This window comes from Dreissena polymorpha, chromosome 2 (genome assembly GCF_020536995.1).
Source record: "Dreissena polymorpha isolate Duluth1 chromosome 2, UMN_Dpol_1.0, whole genome shotgun sequence".
Taxonomy (NCBI): Eukaryota; Metazoa; Mollusca; class Bivalvia; order Myida; family Dreissenidae; genus Dreissena; species Dreissena polymorpha.
In genome coordinates, this window is record NC_068356.1 from 101,691,423 (window position 1) to 101,715,351 (window position 23,929).

Here is a 23,929-nt window from a genome sequence, read left to right on the forward strand (position 1 = left end):
AACGCAATCGAAAATAAGACGAAACGGCAATGAATTTTAATATGGAAATAGTTTGTTTGTTGTATTGGGTTTCGAGTCGACGTTTTCAACAGTATTTTAGTCATATCGCCGCTGTCAGTAAACCAACTCAGTTTTCCATGGTCAGCTGGTATACAAGTACTAAGTACTTAACATGCCAACTGACTACTGGCCTACTTGAATCACAAGAAGGGCGAGTATGGCCATAGCAAGGATTTCAGTCGTGTTCTGAGAAAACGGGGCTTAATGCATGTGCGTGAAGTGTCATCCCAGATTAGCCTGTGCAGTCCGCACAGGCTAATTAGGAACGACACTTTCCACTTGTATGGTATTTTTAGTTTCAAGGAAGTCACTCCTTACCGAAAATCAAGTTCAGGCGGAAAGTGTCGTCCCTGATTAGCCTGTGCGGACTACACAGGCTAATCTTGGACGACAATTTACGCACATGCATTAAGCCCAGTTTTCTCAGAACGCGACTCATTTAATGACCAAATCCCCAAACAAGTAATGTGGCTCGCTATCCTAAGTATTTAATCCATCGCTCGACCATCAGAGCTAGGCGGGCTAGCGAAGTACGCAAATATCTTGGTTCGTTTTCATTATAGAACAAACATGCCGTACATAGCATACTTATAATTAGGTTTTACATATGTTAAGCGTGCATTTCTATTTAAGCTATATGCAATTGGACGAATCATTGAACTGTCCATATGTGGCTTAACCCATTTATGCCTAGCGTCTAGAAAAAAGGCCTTGGCAAACAGCGTAGACCCTGATGAGACGCCGCATGATGCGGCGTCTCATCAGGGTCTGCGCTGTATGCTTAAAAGGATTTCTGTAAGAAATATTCTAAAAATAGAAATAAATATACTAGACATCACTAATTTTGGAAATAAATTGATCCAATTTAGAAGGATGGGAGAGTCCACTAGACATAAATGGGTTAATAATAAGCTAGTAGAACACTCCTTGGTACAATTTAAGTATAGGAATCAGTAACCGGTGACTCTGTTTGAATAACCAATCACTCGCGTCATCATTGTATGCATCATGGGAAAAGTCGTTATTGTTCACGATAAGAATCAGCTTGTAAAACACATGCATTAACTTTTAAAAATCTCCAATAATTTAACAGTTAATATTTGGCGGGAAATGTGCATTGATAGGATATAAATTAATATATACACTGACTGATAAGTCAAAGACGGTGTGACTAATTTCCTAGGGAGTTATCTCAAATAGATTTAAATCATCGTATATAAATAACTTATTAATCATCAAAAATAACATTCTAACGCATACCACACATCCTTATACAACATTTATTGGGAATTGTCCGCGTTTAAGCACGATTTAGGTAATTATACACTATAAGATAAGAGAAAAAAATATCAAACAGGAATTTTAACTTATTGCTGATGAAAGCTGACTATCACTTTCATAATCAGCATAGGCAAAACGCTGATAATGAGAGTGATAATGATGCCGCTGATGCCCACAATCAATGTGATGTGAATATTGCTGATGATGGCTATGGCGTTGTTAGGTAGAAAACGATGATAACGATGATCTGCTGCTGCTGCTGTTGTTATTGGTGATCCTAAAGATGAATGAAAATTGTCGATGATGATTATGATGATGGGAATCATTCCGTTGATGAAACTGAATATCTTTGCTGGTAGTAACCCTACATTTAGAAAAAAAGCACATGTAAAAAGTTGCGATAATATTTCTTAACACAACCGTTTAAAAAGACGGCAGAGGGAGAATGGCCATAGAAAGGATGTGTCCGGGCCGTGTATCGAACCCGAGATCAAACAATTTCTAGTCAGCACGGTACTAACTGAGCTAGCCGATTTCAATCATGAGCTATCAGTGAATAGGCTCAATTGCTCATTGTCGACTAAGTCTAAGGTAATAATTAAAAGTACCTGTGTGGGCAAAATACACTTGAACGTACCCCGGAGTTGGGCCGGGGCATTTATGTGTAGTTCCCGTACCAGGTGTATATTGAAGTATATAAAAAAGTACCCGGCGTACTTTTAAGTAGTATCTGCGACCTCAGCGAATTATTTAGCGGAAGTTATATATGAATTGGACGCAGACAACTGTTGATCGCAGATTTGATAAATATGTTTCGCTTAATTGTGCGAATTTTATAATTGCTCTCTTCCAGTAATATACCGAATGACGTCAGAACCGACAATTGCCCGTCTTAATATGCCCGATTAAGATGGTTAACAGGATTTGTTCGCGATCAGTTGCTGGTACAGGCGATAATAGATCAAGTGCTTGTGTCCGGTGAAAGGTCTCGTCTAGAACAGCTATAAGTGCTTGAATATTTAGTTAGAAGTGTTTTTATGTTTTTGTGGACACATTTAAGGACAGGGATTTTAGTGACAAACACTTGTTGTGAACTACCGTTTTCCGTGAAGTAAGTTAGACAATTTAAATTTATTCGAAGTGTGAGCTTTGATTTGCACTGTTTTCATAAACATCACATATAACTCAGGGTATTTCTTAAGCATTCTTATTCTTGAGTTCGTGATTGGAATTTATGTCGTATAAATTAATAGCGATATTCACTTCCGGATTATAACAAATGATATGTAAATTATTGCATTTTCCCTACTGAGCGCAAGTATTGTTGCAATGATTTACAATTGAAAGCTACTTGACATCGAACGATGAAGCCGATCCTTGCGGTCTAAGTTCATGCGACTTTAGTGGATTAAATGATGCGCAGACGATTGTATTTCATTTAATCACACGCGATCTTCGCGGATGAATAACGAGCATTCGAAATATACTTTACGAGACTGAGGAGTGTTGAATAAGAAAAGTGAATCTTAAGATAAAACAGTTTAAACCTGCAAGAAGTATAAACATATATTTGACGTAGGTTTTTATTGTGGTTCGGAGGTTAGATTCGAATTAATTTAAAATTTAGGCGCGTAGTGTTAAGCAATGTGTACATTAGAAAAAATAGTGGCTAGTTCAAAGCAATTCAAGTTTCCAAGCTGGACATCTCAAGAAGTCACGCGTTACCTGCCGACGTTCAACATCAGCAACTATAAACAGCATCTCCGTAGATTTCTGTCTTTACCGATGAGGTCACCGAATAACGATGACGTTATATCGCCTAGTTCTGCTGGCGTGCCCTCACAAAATGATAATGACGTTTTCTTCACGCCGACGTCGTCACTTCCGCCGAATCTGGAAATAAAGTCACGTGAAAAGTTAAGGTATGAACTTTAATAAATTTTCATAGCTGTAACCATAGCATATCACCATGACATCATTTTTTTACATAAGCAACGTGGAACTACGTCTGATAGTGTGATTAAAACAAAAGATCCAAAATGACGTCATTTTAATCGATACTTTTGTGGAACTACCATGCTAGCAAACACACTTTAAACAGTTTCGGAAAATTGAAGATTTATTAAAAGCATTTTAAGAATATAATTGTTTTGGCTTGATACTGAATGTTTTCATATAGCGTGTTTAAGCAAGTGTATTTTTCTGAATTCTTCTCGTAATTCTTAAAACCCATTTTTAAAATATTAGAATAACATTCTGCAGAATAACGCGTACCTGATTTACTAATTTGTGTACAGAGAGTAAATTAAGTGACCTGTTACATTACAGTGTGCAACTCATTTGCTATCAAGTTACGTACGGGTAAAAGGGGCCATTTTAGAAGCTTTCTTACGCAAATATCAAACAAGCGCACACAGTTTAAATTTGTACATTGGTTACTTACATGAAAATCAATGAATTGTGGATACATATTAGTTGATTAAATATATTCCAAGAAAATAATATATGAGCCTTGCTGTAAAAACAATCTAAACAAAATGCCTTAACGCAAAGTATCGTCCCAAATAATTATGTGCAGTCCGCGCATGCTAATTATGGACGACACTTCCCGCTTCAATAGTTGGTCGTTTAACATATGTGTCTTCTGAACGAAAATCCAGATAAGGCGGAAAGTGTCGTACCTGATTAGCCCGTCAGGAAATGCTCATGACAATGTCAAACGATACCTTACACACATGCATTAAGCAAGGTTTTCTCAGAGGGAGCCTTTACTATATATTTCAAGAAACTAATAAATATAAATCATAAAACAAAAATAAACAGATATAACAATTATTTTAATGATTTTTTTTATCAGAATGAACATTTTGGGGAGTCGAAAAGCGACAAATAAACATGCCAAAGGTTTCTTACCGCCTTACTTAAACAATCTTTTTTTTCAATCATCTGCAGTTAACAGTTAACAGTCCTGGTACGAACAAGTGCCGACTATGCAACAGCTTCCCGCAGACGGACAATCTATTCTTAGTCTACCGAATACTTCTTTAAATGCCCGCTGTACACTGAGAAGCCGCTCGTATTCTTAACTTATCCTCGTCCATTAAATTTATATCCCATTTGTGCAAACAAACTAATATTCGATATTCCGATATTAGCTGATAACCGTAATTCGACCATATTTCTGAAGGTTCAGCGATATATTAAACACTCAAACTTAAATTTATTACTTTATACAAAATACGTGTCCATCTTTGTTTTTCATTTTTATGTATGTATACATGTAAATTCTTTCGGAATAATATTGCGCTTTTTCTTCAACTTCAATTATTACATGAAGCATTACATTTCTAAATATCACTTATACTTTTGGCTATATGTACACTATTGAGATGCGTGTACAAAACAATCTTAATACTGTTTCACTAAACTAGCCCTGAACTATTACGAAGGGACGTAATTAAGTGACCTTAAAATGTTAACCAAAACATTTTGTGTTTTTTTCTGAAAAACAAAACAAAACTGCACAGATTATTTAAATATATTAAGATCTCAAGTTTCAAAAAAATGTCTGAGATTCATGTTAACCCATTTATGCCTAGTGGACTCTCCCATCCTTCTAAATTGGATCAATTTATTTCCAAAATAAGGAATGTCTAGTATATTTATTTCTATATTTAGAATATTTTTTACAGAAATTCCTTTAAGCAAGTAGCGTAGACCCTGATGAGAAGCCGCATCATGCGGCGTCTCATCTGGATCTACGCTGTTTGCAAAGGCCTTTTTTCTAGACGCTAGGCATAAATGGGTTAATATTGCTAGCCTTAACGGTATTTTCCGTATGCATTGCTGTCACTTTTTAAATATAAATTATTCGCTCGCACAAATTTAACTGTGACTGTCTTAACCAATATTCATACGCATATCACTTATAATTTGAGCGGCGTCATTCAAAAATGCGCGATCGCGAAGGCTGGTAGGTGGTCATGGTGGTCGTACATTGAATACCCCATTTTCGCATGACGCAGCTTATTTTTTGGTGAAATTAACGCAAATATTTTGTCAATTTAATACTCTAAAAAGTTAAACAAACGCGGTGTCAATAGTGTACAATATTCTTTTATTGAGAATTCAACATTACTTACGTTTAACCGTGGTTGTTTCTTTCGATATTGTGTTCGGTTGAATATAAAGCACGAGGACTTTACGAACGAGTTGTAAATTAACAACCATGAAAAACCTAAACATCTTTCCTTTAACTACGGATGATCATAAAAAAACGAGTATGTTTATTTATTAAATTAGAAGAAATTACTACTGCTCGTATTGTTTAAACAGAAGCAGCTGATTTTAATATAAAAATTAAATTAAACCGGGACTTGTCTATCCTGGTACATAGACAAAAGTACCCGACTATCACCTTAATTTAGTTAAAACCAAAAACTCTTAAGTTTTCTATTTTAGTTCCGCCTGATCAAATGATGGTACAAAATAATTATAAGAAAAAGCTCTGTCTCTAGACGCGGGGAATACATTGAATAATCCAAGAGTCGTATTTCTCAATCGCGCAACATGATCCCAACATCAATGACAATGTTTGCAGAGATCACAAATTGGCCTAGTTATTTTGAAGTACATGTACTCACCCTTTATAGAATGCTTATCGAAAGAATGTGAATTGTAAACACAGTTACTTACAGAGCTAAAGGGACAGCAGTTGTGTAACTAGATGGTGTCCAATTACTGCACTTTATTGCGCACTATGCGTTGTATATTATTTCCATGATTACAGAGGCAATATCAATGTCTTAGATGATAATTGTTAACATAATTAATTCGTGTCTGAATAATATAGCATTTTAAATGTCTAAAATAATTTGCTTATATATTTCAGTATTACAAAACATCAACACGATGCGTCTTAAAAATCCATAGTTTAGATTTATACACTCGGAAACAAGCAAATAATCTAGTTTGTCAAATGAATATTAGATAATCAAAGTTTATTTGTAGCACTTTTTGGATATATTTTGATTACTTCCTAAAGTCTTTTTTTTAAATATTTGTTTGTTTTTAAATTTCAACTAGAAATGACTTGGATATGAATGAGATTTGACACTGTCCCTTTATAGGCACTAGAGTCATGACTAAATTTTCGTCACCCCATCAATAAAATGTCATAAAATTGCATTTTATGACCCAGAAAACAGATTTTCGTCTCATACGATATCCATTAGAATACGTATCCCTCTAGTTACACACAAAGATTATTTAAAAGTTTGAAATTAATTTTGCTTTAAACTTTAAGTGAGATTAAAAGGATAAATTGCTCTTCTAGGCATGTCGTATTAATTTAAAGGAAATAATTATCGAGAGGGTAATTTACTACAGAACTTACAGCCGTGATAATGTGTTTGACCAAAAAAGATCAGTATTTAAGGCGTATCTCATCGCTAAAAACACATTATAATATCATCATAAGTGAGAGTGAATTTGAGAAAAAATGGGCGAAAATGTGATAAATGTGTTTTTGTGTAATTACATCGTATATGAGACGTGCAAAGACATTGTAAAGTGCAAAGTTGGAAATAACAGTTTGAGTGGGGAACGTGTAAATAGCACTGAAGTGAGAGGCTTCATTTGGATTATTTGTAGTTGATATAAATCATGATGCTATACTTATATCAGCCAACCAGTCGTTTGATTATACAACGTGAACTTTGTCTTTGTTGTTTTGATTAAATTCTGGTTCATAACTTAACGGAAAATAAGCTTGAAAAGAGAGGAAAACAGAATTGGCGTTGTTTTGGTATGTTTTCAAAGATTTTGTGTACACAACCTAAATATGGGCCGTGTTCTGTGAAAAAGGGTTTTAACGCATGTGCGTAAAGTGTCGTCCCAGATTAGCCTGTGCAGTCCGCACAGGTTAGTCCGGGACGACACTTTCCGCTTAAACTGGAGTTTTGCTAAGAAGACTTTAATTTAAACAGAAAATATAATAAAAAGTGGAAAGTATCGTCCCTTATTAGACCGTGCGGACTGCACGGACTAATCTTGAACGACACATTTTACGCACATGCATTAAACCCACTTTTCACAGAGCACGGCTCGTACGTATTCATCACTTTTGGTGTGTAGCTATGAACTGCCTCGACATTTGATCAGTTGATTAAATATTTGATATATGTTCTTCTTTAAATACAAATAAAAGTAGAACATAATTCATTAAATTGGCACAATTACTTAAAAACACCTTGTAAAGTAAGGTATCTAAGTGTGTAGAAAAAAATGAGACTGGTCGGACATGAGTTGTTGTGTTGTTCTAAGGTGCTCACGTGGAAATAAGACACTAATGCACCATGGGAAACATATTTGGTAAAGCGAATAAAGAAAAACAGACAGAAGTGATACATCATCATAATAATAACGAGTGCTTGAAATGTGGGAAAATTAAACAGGAGAACCCCGAGAATAGGTAAGAGCAGTCTTATTACTGTTTTCTAATTCGCGTATATATTCTTACACTATATTACTTAATTATTATCACCTTTATTGGGTCACACAGGTTTATACGTTATCCGAAGAAGGAAGGATTTGATTTAAAGGGATCTTTTCACGCTTTGATAAATTGACAAAATTGAAAAAAGTTGTTTCAGATTCGCAAATTTTCGTTTTAGTTATGATATTTGAGAGGAAACAGTAATACTGAACATTTGCCATGGTCTAATATAGCCATTATATGCATCTTTTGACGATTTTAAAACCTAGAAATTATAAAGCGTTGCAACGCGAAACGATTGAATAATTTGGAGAGTTCTGTTTTTGTCGTTAAATTTTGTGAAACTACGAAGATTGCTTATATAACGTATAAAATACGACAAGTGTGTGTACTCGGCGGAATAGCTCAGTAGGCTAAAGCGTTTTTACTTCAGGACTCTGGCAGGACTCCAGGGGTCACTGGTTCGAAACCTGCTCCGGGCAATGTTCTTTTCCTTTTTTAAATTTTATTCTTGATTTTTTACTGGAGCTTTTACGATCCAATGTTTACATTTATCAATATAAAGCATTTAATGAATAAGTTAAAAAATGCCAAAATCTGTGAAAAGGCCCCTTTAAGTCATTTGAGTTTTTCTCAGTACATTTATTGTTTGAAAGAAACCGAATTTCGTGACAGAAATCAAAGACTTGTTTCCTATGATTGTTATTTTATTTCATCGTTGCTCTTATGCCATAGTTGTAAAAATTGTATTCTCTCGCAAAACTACTTTTTAATAGCGTTCTGTGTGAATATGAATTATCCTACGTGATCGTTTTCGGCTCAGGACTTGCTTCTGCGATATCGTTGTTTGTAGTGTAATGTTATATGGAGCGCTAACAATTTTTCACAAACAAAGTATCTGAATTTGAACCATTATTCATGAGTACCCAGTTTATTTATAAATAATGCAGCTGTATCCTTACATGACCTTGACATTAATTGATGACAAGCCAAAGTCTTTCAGCGTTCAGCGCCGTGATTTACTTTACAATTTCGAAGAAACGAACATAAGTGTGTCCTTTTTCATTTCTTGTATTCAGAGTTACTTCCCTTGAATATGTGTATAGGTTAACCTGCAATAATATATCATGGCGTTTTTATAACTCATCCTCTGAGAAAAGTTCTCTTATTCTTTTTTTTCATGTGAATGCTTTCCTTCCGTCAACTATCGTGGAGCGTTTAAGGTGCAACATTGTATTTTGTTGTGTACCTTTCAAGGAAGCATCGGTATTGACTAAAAATAAAACGTTTACATTACAAAATGCTGAATTAAATGTTCAGTTACACTCCTTTATGATTGCGTAAGTTGACATACCGCAGAGTTATTGTTACTATGTCATGAATAACTTTGACACCAACTTGTCGCACGGTTACGTCTCCAAACGGGTTGACGGCAGCCACTGCATTCAAAAGTAATCTATTTTAGATCGGGATGGGTTTTCAGTAGGTAGTGTTTGCTATTGTATGAACACAGGATATTGTATAAATTAATATATAAATATATATTTAAATGAATTGTTAACCCTTTACCACTTAGATACGTATTTCGACGCATGTGTAGTCCCTTAGAAAGTTAAAAATTTAATTAAGGACCTTTCTTACTATATTCAAGTTTTTAAGGCGTCATTTCTAACCCTTAGATACTGATGGGCAGCGAACAGCATTAAACCTTAACAGACTGCGAGTGACTCGCGGGCTGTTCTGGTTTTATGCTGTTTGCATATGGCCATTTTAACTTTGCTTCTGATTGGGAAAGGGTTTAAACACGTTTTACTGTCAACCATATCGATTTTCTTAAACACCATCATGTGTAGTGCAATAAAACTGTAGCCAATTTGTCACGCTTCCGATGAAGAGAGGGGTGGGGGGGAATTGCCTCAGATAACTAGCATTTAGCAAAACAATTTTTATTTTTCAAAAGAATCGAGATTCGCATAATTCGCACTAAATGACAGCAAACAGTTGCTCTCGAAATCATACGAACCAAAACTATCAATGCATTAAGTAGATCTTAATAATATCATTTCATCTGCGTTACTACTTAAAGCTTTCGCTATAAATCATTGCCTATATCATGTCATGCCTATTTACCCAAAATTAACGGTTCACTGACTTCTTGTTTTCATCTGCCATGTTTTATCACACAGTCTTAAAAACACAGGTGTGGTGTTTAATGGTATTAACGAAAAGAAGATGAATTCTGATAAAATGCGAATGTCCTCAAATTAAGTCATTAAAAATAAGGCCAAATCTGGATGTCCGAACAACGAGAGTCACAAAAATAAAGAATTTGTGACAAATGAATGTGTCCGCAAATTTAGGGTGACTGAAAACTTAGATATAAAGATATTAAGAGAAGAAACGGTTCAAAAACACAGTGCAAAAACATCGGCAAAATAAGAACGCGTGTCTTAATATAATTAAAGCGTAGAGATAAGAAGGGAGAAAACTGGGGATAAAAAAGATTCGTCTCGCTGCCCGTTGTTCGATTTGGGTGCACAGTTATATCCCTTTGTTTGATCTGCCAAACCTCGGCACATGGATTTAAAATGCATTTTAAAGCGTTCAATATTTGAATGAATATTGATTCAAGAATAAAGCGCTATTTACACTGAAATATGTTAAGTGTCTATACAATGCATTCATTATGTGCAGTGCTCATGAAGATAGATGTATGAATACGCGACCATCGGTTGGTAAATAGAGAATAACAGGTTACTGCCTGATCTTTTTGTAATATATCAGGCAAGGCTTAGAATAATATAACGGCGAGGCTGGCCGATCCGTTATTTTATTCGTGCCGAGCCTGATATATTACAAAAAGATCAGGCAGTAACCTGTTAATCTGTTTATCATATCTCTACGTGCCTGATTTTTAAGAAATAATGAAAAAATCGCTAAAAAGCTGCAGTTTTAGCGGAAACGAATATGACTTTTGTCGTTTGACGTGTTAATAATGACGTCATGAGCACGCGCGCTTTATATTTGTAAAAAATGATGTTTGCTGTATGTGTTGCATTTTGTGTTTAAAATATATATTACATCTTGGTATCAAATTGTTTTTTTGTTTTGTTGAATCTGATTCGATTTTACTAAATGATAACTTTATAGTTGATTCCGAGTAATATGACCATCCTCCACACATGACTGATATAAGAACTTCCTGTTGACCATGATATAAAAATATATCAGGCAACGTTATGTCAGGCAGATATCAATGCGGTGGTGTGATAAAACGTATCCTACACACTGCATGTGAACATGTCTATTTACTCCATGGTGATATTGTCTGACGCATAGCGGCAAGTTAATTTATGATTTAAATGTACCATAACGTTTCATTTTATCGTGTGCAACTTTGACCCGGAAGATTTATCATCTATAATAACAATCGATTTCCTAAAAGTTTTATAAACAACTTGCCGGAGCTTAAAAAGATATTCAGTTTAATCCAAATAACGAATTGTATTGTGTAGCAAAAAAACCACTTGCACTTGAAACCACACTTAAAAAAATATATATAAGATTCTAAGTATCAAGTTCTTAATGCAAAATTCACTAATAAGATCAATACAATTTTATTTAATAGGGATATTCAATTACGTCACAAAGATCTTCCAAATCAATCTTCAATATTTATTTCTAAAAAATCATTTGGCGAATATGATCAAAAACCACGACCTATGGAATCTTATAATCATCCTTAAACTGTTAAATACGTGCATACTTCTTCGTATAGACCATAATATAACGTAACCAGCAACGACGGAAACCATTCTAGACCGAACTGGATCAGCAGACGATATATTGCTTAAAGGGGCCGTCCAATAGATTTCACGTTTTGATAAATTGACAAAATAATAAAAAAAGTTGTTTCAGATTCGCAAATTTACGTTTTAGTTATGATATTGTTGAGGAAATAGTAATACTGACCTTTTACCATGCTCTTAAATATCTATTATATGCATCTTTTGATGATTTGAAAACCTGAAAATAATAAAGCGTCGTGCGACGCGAAACGATTGAATAATTTGGAAAGTTCTTTTTTTGTCGTTTTATTTTGGGATACTAAGAGGATTGCTTATATAGGTAAAAAATACATCCGCTCTAAGCATGAGCCTGGATGGTCGAGTGGTCTAGGCGGGAGATTTTTTACTCCAGGACTCCAAACGTCAGTGGTTCGAGCCCTGTTGAGGGTTACTTTTTTTCCTTTTTTTAAATCGTATTCTTGTTTTTTTACTGGAGATTTTTAGTTCACATGTTTAAATTTATCAATATAAAGCATTTTTTGACGAGCTTCAATACATGCCCAAATCTGTTGGAAGGCCCCTTTAAATCTGCCTATCTTACGGAGGAGTCCGGAGACAGCCGATATCAAGATTGAATTCTCGACCTTAATACGCGTGAATAGTATATCGAAATCAAATGACCATAATCTGCCATATTTGTGAAACTTATGCTTCTGAGAACAGCTTGCATGTAGTTTTCGGTTATTAAAACTGTATCGAGTTCAACCAATTAAGATTTTAGGTCTTAAAATTTGGTCTAGGGTGATCCCCTGGTATTTGAAAACTTACATACGAAAATGAAAGCTATCACAAATACTTAGAAGGTCCGGGATACTGTATTAACTTGAAGATTTGCTGAATAATTAGTAAAACACTTATGCATGCTATACTTAGTAATGTTGACAATCTGTATGATGTTTTGATATTAAAATTAACATACAAGTACATTTCTGAAGCGATTCTAAAAATTTTGAAAATTTTCTAGCGGATTTAGCGATTAAAAAAAAAACTACTTGTAAAATTTAACATATATTTGAAAACCCAATTTATTTTCAAATATATGTGCTTTTTCAATAAAAAAAATCTTATTTCTTTCCTTTACCGTGTGTACAAATCTTGAAATCAATTAACTAAGAGCCTCGGAGGTCGGAAGTATGGGAAGTTAACACTATGCAATGTGATTTTTAACTTTTGAGACAAGAGATATGAACATAATTTTAAAAACAACCAATAAACAAATACTTTGAATTCAATATTAATTTAAATTAAATATAAACTGTGATCTTCATTAATATTTTTTTTATATATCCCGTGTAGCATGTTTTTTTAAGAAGCCATTTGGGTTATTATGAATAAACATTCGTTTTCCGTCTAATTTACTTATTGTGTTCATTTATGCGTTCTAAGCATAGAACTTATATTAAATTCACGTTTTATAAACTTAGACATATTGTAACGAAAATGTGCAAAATCATAAATAATTCATTTACTGTATGCTAAGTGTATGCACATGTCCTTTGTTTTAAAATATTTCGCCAAAGGCTCCGACCTGTTTCTTTTAAATGGATTTTTTGGACCGTTTATAGACGCGATAATTGTTATTGTCCAGCCGAAATTGTCTTCACCATAACATACAAAGCTTTTCGTTAAACAATGGTGCTATTGAGGTTCAATATAGATAGACAGGTTACTCGATGACGTCCCCTGAAGGAATAAAGTAATAAAACTGTTCTGGGATTTTCTTGTGGGAAGTGTTTTTGCAATACATGCACGATTTATTAAGGCTGAAAAGGACTTATAAAGAGTGCGTTCAATTTTCGTTAAAACTGAGGGAATACCTTTTATTTAGAATACGTTTTAAGAATATCAAAATCATACACGGAGCTACGTCAAATAATTAAAGAAGCACGTATAATAACAAACATATTGGGCAAAAATATTACGCAGGATTATGTTTTTATTAGTAACAGTAAAGTATTTCGTCAAATAGTTCGGCAGGACTCAATAACTTTTTTTGGCCAATTCTGCTAAAAAGGATATTGTATACAAGTATAGTGCTGTTGCTACATTTATTGTACAAACATTAATAAGCGTTGTATGTTCTTTGAGGAATTATGCCTGTAAATGTGTTTGACGTAGTAAAACAAATCTTTGGGAAGAAGAAGTGTCGTCTCAGAGGAAATAGTCGTAAAAAGTACGTATTGTAAAGTAATAGTCGTAAAAAGTACGTGTTGTAAAGTAATAGTCGTAAAAAGTACGTGTTGTAAAGTAATAGTCGTAAAAAGTACGTGTTGTAAAGTAATAGTCGTAAAAAGTACGTGTTGTAAAGTAATAGTCGTAAAAAGTACGTGTTGTAAAGTAATAGTCGTAAAAAGTACGTGTTGTAAAGTAATAGTCGTAAAAAGTACGTAGTGTAAAGTTTTCGATTTGCATATGAAAGTATTAACAAATAATTAATAATACAACAATAACTACTACTATAAATATAATGTTTTCGTATTAGTTATATACTTTTTAAATAAACAGACATTTATTTTTGCTATTTCTACTGCTACTACCCTAAAACAACGGCAGCACCAACAGTTGCGATGTGTATAATATATTGTTGTGGATTTGGTTTAGAAGTATGAGTTTTTTTTCGATAAAACATTGCTAGCTTACATAAAATATTCGTAACTACTTCAAAATAGTAAATTAATCAATATGTAGATAAGCTTTTGTGCACATATTTTTGAAGTTGTGTTTCTTTAATTCCTTAAATTGATAGATTATAATATTGAACTATGTATTAACGTCCGTATTGTAGTATTTCGCACCAAAATCTGGACATTTGTCGTGTCGTCAATATGTGAACAAATTCCCATAAAAAGATTTAAATAATTGATAAATAGAGATAAACCAAACTTCTAGCCAAGGGCAAAATTTGGAACAGTGATCTGTGGATCATTCGATTGATATAGACAATTATTTAAAATGTTTCGTTCACAAGAGCGATAAGAAATATTTTTTTAGTAGAAAGCCCAACAATTAATCGTAACAACTGAGTGTTATGTTATACAAACCTTAAAGGTATCTTTAATTGTGTAGGTAAATTGCATCGGAAATCAATACGCTATTCTTTTGTTACGGCTTACACGCACATAGATGAAGAAAGCTAATCGTTTCTAATATATTGATTACATGTATATTATGTTATATTGTATATTATGTCAGTTTGTATGAGATTGGGATTTATACTAGTAGTCTCTTATAATTCGCTAAGAATGACTACATTCATACATGCTATGCATCTTTGATTGTTATAATTGTTATGATGAATTGTGGATGTGACTTAAATAAACTAATAAACTTCAAATTATTCAAAGAGTAACTTAATATGAACCAGCGATAGATAAACGTGTAGGAGCACGTGGTCCTTTATATGTGACAAGAAAGATATTGCCAAACATTTTGAATAACAAATAACATACATATGACTCACAGAACAAATACACACACAAATGAATATAACTGAGGTCTTCGCTTCGGAAAGGTCATTTCAAAGAATTATGGGTTGAAACAGGTTAAGGGGTGTTGCTGCAGTTTTTATGATTTTTTTCCATCTAATAACTTTTGCTCAAATTTTTTATTCAATTACTACATACAAATACTAAATGAAAAATGCAATAAAAACATAGGGTCAACGGCTTTGTTTGGATTTTATTCACCATTATATAATATGTACTTTTTCATTAAAACTGAAAAATCTCTAATTGCATAATAATGATTAATAACCTATAAAATTGGAAACATGTAGAGATTATATAAGCTAATATATATCATATACCATTTAAGTAAACCACAAACAACCTAAAAAATGGAGAACACAAGTTAAATTTTAAGAAATTTAATTTTTATAATTTTTATGTCACCCAAAAAACGTATTTTTTTTACTATTTTTACCACAAAAATGGAATTAAAAAAAGTTCTATCTAATAACTTTTTGCGTAACTTCTCAAATATGTTCATCTATGTATTGTTATCATGAAACAAAAATCAAAAAAGGGGGTCACCGCACTTTTAACAGAGATTTTTTGGTTTAACCATCCCTACCGTCTTGAGTAAATTTCACAAAATACAGCAATTAGGCCAAACCCAAGTACCAGTACATACATTGCTAGAAATATGCATAAACATTAGAATTTTTTTTTACAATCTTAACTGGGATCACAACAGCTTACCAAAAGACATTGATAAAAAACAATATTTAATCACAACCATAATACCATTCAGTATCAAACTCGACCTTAATCATTAATAACTTACATGTACTTGTTCACAGATTTCGGCTTGTTTTGGACTTTGTGATTAGATGCTTTAAATTGATAAATTTAAACGACATGACTAAAAAGCTCAAGTATAAAACAAGAATGAAATTAGAGAAATAAAAAAAAGTAAAAAAAAAAAGTTTACCCCACCTGGGATCGAACCACTGACAATTGAATTATGAACCAACTCGGTCATTTCTGATGATACTGATAACAAAAATATTGTGTTTTGATAATAGCATCATCGGTGTTGCTATAAATATATTATCGGTTAAATAAACTGCCGCAACACCCCTTAAATGTGATATACACCCGACATTTAAATGTAAATAAGAATTAACCTCTTTACATGTCAAATATAGTAGCAATACAGGATAATACAATACATTTCAACTTCACATTACATTTAAACAGACCAACGGTTAAGTGCAAAGTAGAGCAATGCAATTTTAATTGTAATGTTAGGCACGGTAACATGAAACTTCAACAAGTATCAATAACATCTCGTCTTTGATTTAAAAGGTTAAGAGAATTTGCATCTTATAGATAAATATTCATATTATTTCCATGCAATCTAAGGAAACTGTTGCCGTAATTGTTTTTAAAGGTCAAATTATTTAGGTTGGTTGTGTATGTCTGTGTAAAACGAAATAAATAGAATGTCTCGAATAGTTTTAAACAAGTTAACAACATTTCAACAATAATGATGTTTTAATATCAGATAACTTAATTGAAATATGATTGTAGGACAATCGGCACCCTGTGTTTTTTGCACACCCGGAACATGCGCACAGCCGACGCCCTGTAAATTTGTCGACCAGGACAATCGGCACCCGATTATATTGTAAACTCGAAAAAACGGCTCCCGCTTTATGACTAAGAAACAGTTAATGTTTTTTTTTCACCAACAAAGACATTTGACTCTATTTGACTTCGAAGCGAAAGAAAATCCCGTTAACACCTTGTGTACGTAATCATACTGATAAGTCTAATCCGCTAATTGGTAGGAAAAAGAGATATAGCGAACAATTAAACTCCAGAAAATTTATCAGCAGAGAAATGCTTGTCCTTATTAACTATGTTTATAAAAGAGCGCCAACTATTAACATACAATGATTATTTCTTTGACCACAAAACAGCGTTTAAACACAAAATATGTCGTTTATTTTTGACAGTTCTTTAGTTGTACTTGACAATTACACAATTTGCAATGTTTCAGTTCTATTAATTAATCATTATTTACCAAACTCGCAACGATGAAAAACAATAAAAGTAACATGCATGGGTACTTTAACATTAATTTTGAATATTCACATCTTACCGGCAGAGCTGTCATTATCGTCCGTCTTTTGTTCCACAGATTAAATTTGTTTTGAGTTCGATTTTTCTTTATAATTTTTCTTGTTTTGATTCTGTGGCGATCTTTCACAACCCTCAAAGCGCTGCCAATATATTTAATCGAGTACTTAAAATGTTTACAAAAGTAATTGAGTTAATCTTTTGATCCTATAAATAAATTACGCGTTAACATTTGACCGTTTAAAATAGTTATTCAATACATGTTATGTTGTCGTTTGAACAAGTAAATCCGTTTTCAAACATAAAACATGTATCAATTGGATGGGTCACAGCATTCAGAAAGAGAATACATGCCATTCTATAATCGGAATGAATTGCATCGTGTTGCCATCCGAATTTTTGGTCTGTTTTCATTTTCCGACGAAACTAATGAACGATCAAATACATGTACATTAAATTGAATATACATATATTTTTTGTTTGTTTGTATTTAAATTGCAGTACTGTTGTGAGGTTAATCTATATTTAGTAATTCGCTAGTTATTAATTATTATTAGATATATGCAAAGTGCGAGGTTCGGTTAAAGCGCCCATTACTGCAGCATTTTATTTTCATTAGAAAATATAGCATATTGTATTGAAATAATGAATGTCTGTTTTTGATCAGAACAAATATAGAAATATCAAATCATAATACTTTTAGTATTTTTTCAAAGAGTTTAAAGTATAGTCCAAAAAAAAATCTGTTTTGAATGGACACTCGATATGGCAATACTAACAGGATTCAGTGTGGCCATACCACGTGGTCCGTGACGTCATTTTGGCTAACACGCAAAGACGAAAATTGTATAAATTGCTTTCGCTTAGAAAATCTAAATCTGTGTAAGTATCTTATTATTTACTCGATTTGGACGGAATAAAGCCCACGCTATGGGTTAAGATGAGAACTATTCCCGGTTATATAAATAGTTGATACCAGATGCGTAGTGAAGTCTATCATTCGAGGTAAATTCTTAGTTTTTTTTATACAAGTTATGCAAGCCCGGCAAGCACATTTTAAATATTTAAAAATATCCGTTTTATATGCCTTTTTGCAGTGCACCAATATGTGCGGACGTGAATAATTCCTGATACAATGTGTTTTGTCCAAAAAGATATCATCAAACCCCATCTATTTGCGACATGCGGTAGTAAAAAATGTTTATCTGTTATGGTCTAATCAAGTGGAAGTACAAGTGCACTATTGCGTTTCATGCTACAAACAATTACTTCCTTTCATGAACGTCAGCATTTTTCAACTGAGCACCTACCCTGGTTATAATTCCAAGAAGGTAAATGATTGTCAATGGAATTACCTACAGTATAGAAGTAAAACCCACCACCCGTAGCCGTATGAGATAAAATGATAGGCAGCCTATGTGACCTTTTCACCTTACAATCATGCACCTGAATGAGACTCGAATTTTCTCACACCGTCGTGCATACTAAATCAGCTTTGCTGCAAATACTTTTTAAAGGAACACATTCAATGCTTGATGCAAAGACAGGTTTAACGGTACACATTCCATACCTGATTTAAAGACTTCATTTGACATGGTTATCTTTTTAAATAGGCTTTCATTTAGATATTATCGGGATATTTGTTTAAATCAATCTTAAATGACATTATTGTTTATTCGTCAGTCTGCGTACAGTCCCCTTTAAACGGGAGGTATATTTGATAAGCGTTTGTCCAACCTCAAGTGCTTGATGTATGCGTCTACTTACCATCCGAAATATATTTCAAACATTCATGCAAACATGATAAGAGATCGGATTACTGAAAGAGTAGCATAGCAATACAGGTATTTGATAATGTGACAAGTGCATTGTGATTTTCTCGCGACCTAGTTATGTGTCACTTTGAATACGTTATCGTGTTTGAAATATTCACATTTAAAATAGGAAGAATGTATTTGTAGTCAATTTTAGAGGACGGATTTATAAAATAGCGATATGGTTCAATATGACTGGATGAATTTAAGTTGATTATAAATGTGTGAATATCAACTTTTGTGAAGTCTTTTTTAAAATGGGAACGTGAGTACACAGATATTAATATCATAGCGTTTTTATGTATATAAATACATTAACTTGTATTGACACAGACAATAAACAATTCTTATTTTATTAGGTCTGCGTACATGGTGATACTGTTTATCACTTTATTTTGTGACCGTATTAAGGTATTCTGTTTGCTTACTGCTCCAAACAAATATAAAGGCGTTGACAGTGTCCTAGATGTGTTACTTAATCAACCAAAACTGATCGGGACCAGTCAACCATGATCAACTTAAACTGCTCCGTTTTATCTAGTTTACTTATTAGTTTACAGTTTATCATAGAAATCATAAATGATAACTGAATACTGTCATCTATTTATACTTACTACTTTATATAATTATATGATTTTGTATTTGGTAAATTGTTAGTCGAATGAATTTAATAATGTCCTTAGCTTTCTAACTTATCAACGTTTATATGTAAGCATGACGTGAACAAACACGTTTGAAGCTTTCGTGATATGTTTAGAAACGTTGAATATATTTATTCACGTTAGTTAATGATAAAAAATCAATAATTTTGTGCTGTGTGTATATTACTTAAAAGTATTTAAACTGACGAAATATAACTTTTAAAATCCTGTATTGATTTGTTTCCCCTTCATAAATGAGCAAAAACGTTTTAAATACTTGTCTAAACGAAATACTCTCCTCCTTAACAATTTATTTGCCCTAGTGACGCAGAAAACGTTATGCACGACTGAACAACGCATGTGTAATACATGTCACATAGTAGTAAGTAAAGAACTTGAATTATAACTACGTGGTTAAACAAGGTGGATCTTTTTTGTTGCAATTAACATGTCATTCAATTCTTATGCTGTGAGTCAGATTTGTTAAAAGAATACCAATCGGTGATTTAAGGAAAACATTCATACTTAAGAGCGTATATGGAGCAGTTTATTGAAAGCGACACTTTTTTAATATAACATTGTACATACAAGCAAATATAAATTAAGTTGCATTATTCAACGACTCGGGCTATTGTGTGAGAAAATATTGCGAAACTTGGAAAGTTAAAATGCATATCATTGGATAATACGCGCCTAGTTGATATGTTGAATGTTGAAAACGTGAACTAGTATTTCATCAGAATCCATTTCATGTTGGTTTAACCCATTTATGCCGAGTTGACTCTCCCATCCTTCTAAATTGGATCAATTTATTTCCAAAATTAGGGATGTCTAGTATATTTATTTCTATATTTAGAATATTTTTTACAGAAATTCCTTTAAGCAAACAGCGCAGACCCTGATGAGACGCCACATCATGCGGCGTCTCATCTGGGTCTACGCTGTTTGCCAAGGCTTTTTTTCTAGACGCTAGGCATAAATGGGTTAACAGACAACATAGGTCTTGGCGAAATACGAGATTTCTGCACGATGATTGTTTTCCCATTAACACATCGGCTTTTATTCCAATTTTTACACAGCAAAATATGCGTGCGCATGTTTATAAATCAAGTAAAGCCTCGCACATTTCATTATTGTGATGAGAGCATTGCTTATTCATTTTGGACTGTACAATTACCAGGATTTCCTTGTGCAGCGACAATATTTCAAAACATGATACAATGGCATTTGCTATTATGAAAGTAAATGACGAAGTTTTTTTCACTAAACAAATTTCGTTTGAAAGAAGTACATTAAATTATGATTATGTTCGAAAGCGCTCGGTGCGAATCGTATAAATACTTTCCTGTTATTCTAAAAAGAACATCGCGTACTCACTCGGTATACTCCACTTTCGTGTGTATAAAAACTATTCTAATACTATTTACCAAATCTTTATTATCTTAACGATTTCAATTCGGTTTGTAAGCCTTGGTCACTAACATGAAACATGAAAACTATTCCCACATATTTTTTTTTGCAAAAATATATGTAGACTTATATGTGGACTGGTGCTTAAACATATATACCGACGTTTGCGTAGTCGTTTATATAGCAATAATATCATTGTAATGCTTAAAGAAGACATTTTTCGTGTAACAAAAATTATTTTTATTTTATTTACACCGTGTTCGTTATAAACGCGATCTATCTGAGTTAAGTGCATTTACTACCTTTTGTAAGTCATTTTCTTCCCAGTTTAAACGTCAATACAGCCTTAAAATAATCTCAAATTGAATTGAATACACGACAGAATATCACTCTCCAAATACATTCACATGTTTTACCTTTAAATAGAAAACAAGTTTGGTGGTTCATCTGATATTTTACGCACCAGTAGTGCCTTACAGAATCATGTTATTTTCGTTGATGAAAGTAAAGTAAATACATAGATTTAATGACTATCACTAAAATATTGCATTTAACTAGCGAGAAAGAAGTGTTCAATTATGAGTATCAACAGAATTCGTAGCATGCAAACATCTAGTTTGAACATGTGAACGAGTGCAGATATCTTCATATCTTTGGATAGTGCATTCAAACGGACGTGCATTTACATTCCAAAGTTGTAAGGAAAAGAGGGACGCCGTTGACCCACTTGAGATTTCAATTCAGCGTCGTACTTTGACAGTGTTACAGCTATATCTTAGGACAGGATGGATATCGGGTAGGTAGCTATCCTTATGGGTATTAACCCATTTATGCCTAGCGTCTAGAAAAAAAGGCCTTGGTAAACAGCGTAGACCCAGATGAGACGCCGCATGATGCGGCGTCTCATCAGGCTCTGCGCTGTTTGCTAAAAGTAATTTCTGGAAGAAATATTCTAAATATAGAAATAAATAAACTAGACATCCCTTATTTTGGAAATAAATTGATCCAATTTAGAAGGATGGGAGAGTCCACTATGCATAAATGGGTTAAATTGCTATTTACTAAACTCTGCTTCTAAAATGTACATGTTTATGTTTATAATAGAGTATGGTGTGTGCATACAGAATGTAAGGGCGTCGTTGACATGTTCTTTGAACATATTATGACTAATGGCAATTTATGTATGAGAGTTTCTGTGTTATTGTCAAATAATTATTCAAAATGGGTGTTTACTTATTTCTATGGTAACTGTGGTTACATAGAGCATTTTGCTGACTTTGATGAAGGAGTGAACTTTTTTATTTAAAACTTCTTTGATAAAAACCGGGTTGATAATTAAAAGTGGTTGATCATCCATATAAAGCAAAACATTTTTAAAAATATGATCTAGGGTAAACGGCTTATTTTACTTATATTTGAATATATTTAAAGTACTCTTTAAAATTTAATTATACCACTTATTTGCGTTAATTGGTTTCCCCCCCCCCCCCCCCTCCGATTTTGTTTGTTGAAATGTTTTGCTTATTCATTTAAGAAGTGAATGCACCTTTATGCATGATTTAGAACTTATTAATTTCGACTTATTTCGAACAAATGACCGTCGTTCAAAACGTGTGTCGAGTATGTGCGTAAAGCTACGAACATTTGATCAAAGTCAAAACAAGCAAGATAGTGATTCCATAAGCAATATTTCTGATTTAAAAGCTTCCGTGGTGAAGAGCTGGAGCTTTAACTGTTATTACTAGAGATCCAGGGTTCGAATACAGAGGTCGGCACACTTTTTGCTCAATATTTGTTTTTGCTCTTTTATTTATTTCATCATATTCCAATTATTATTGTGTGATTAATAAATATGTAATAAATAATTGAAATAAAAAAAGAAACACTGACAACAAGTCCTTCTCAAATAAATGTTTCCCTGTCTATTACACTATGGAAACCATGCGTGATCTGTGTAGGTACATATTTTTGTTCCACTTATAGTTGATCAATAACAATTAATCATTTTTACATGTGAGCCGTGCTCAGCTAAAAAGGGGTTTATTGCATGTGTGTAAATTGTCGTCCCTGATAAGCCTTTGCAGTCCTCACAGACGAATTAGGGAGGACACTTTCCGCTTTTATGATATTTTCCATTTATCGAAAGTCTCTTCTTTGCAAAAAATTCAGTTAAGGCGGAAAGTGTCACGCACATGCATTTAGCCCACTTTTCACAGAACACTGCCCATATTTACATACATGATTGCACAACAGAACTTCGATAACTGAGTATTAAAGCTAAGTTGGCAAATGTTTACATAATAATATGATACATTTTGTGCCCGATTGCTTAAGTTTACAAATGCTGCACAACATATAAACCATGTTTGTAAGCAATTTATGATAGGTGTATATAAAATAAGATATGGGCCGTGCTCTATAAAAAGGGGGTTTAATGCATGTGCGTAAAGTGTCGTCCATGATCAGCCAGTTCAGTCCGCACAGGCTAATCAGGGACGACGCTTTCCGCCTTTTTGATATGTGTCGTTCCAAGAAAGTCTCTTCTTAGCAAAAAATCTAGTTTAGGCGTAAAGTGTCGTCCATGATCAGCCAGTTCAGTCCGCACAGGCTAATCCGGGACGACACTTCACGCGCATGCGTTAAACCACCTTTTGACATAGCGAGGTTAATATGTTTGATTAGTTTATGTAACATAGGAAATCTCCTCTTCAGGATTGTTATGACAAACAAGGGTGCACTTGCAAGAAAAGCGATCAACTATACTATTTTATATTTGTCAATCAAGTATACACCA

At 33.4% G+C, this 23,929-nt stretch overlaps 1 protein-coding gene across 1 annotated transcript in view; it reads left to right on the forward strand.

Annotated features, from left to right (window-relative positions):
- Positions 1-2,670: 2,670 nt before the first annotated feature.
- LOC127868288 (cytosolic phospholipase A2-like) overlaps positions 2,671-23,929 on the forward strand; it is a 53,897-nt gene continuing 32,638 nt past the window's right edge. Inside the window, exon 1 of the mRNA XM_052409920.1 lies at positions 2,671-3,263. Within this exon, the coding sequence (XP_052265880.1) occupies positions 2,986-3,263 (278 nt within the window). The 5' untranslated portion in view covers positions 2,671-2,985. The remainder of the gene's footprint in view (positions 3,264-23,929) is intronic.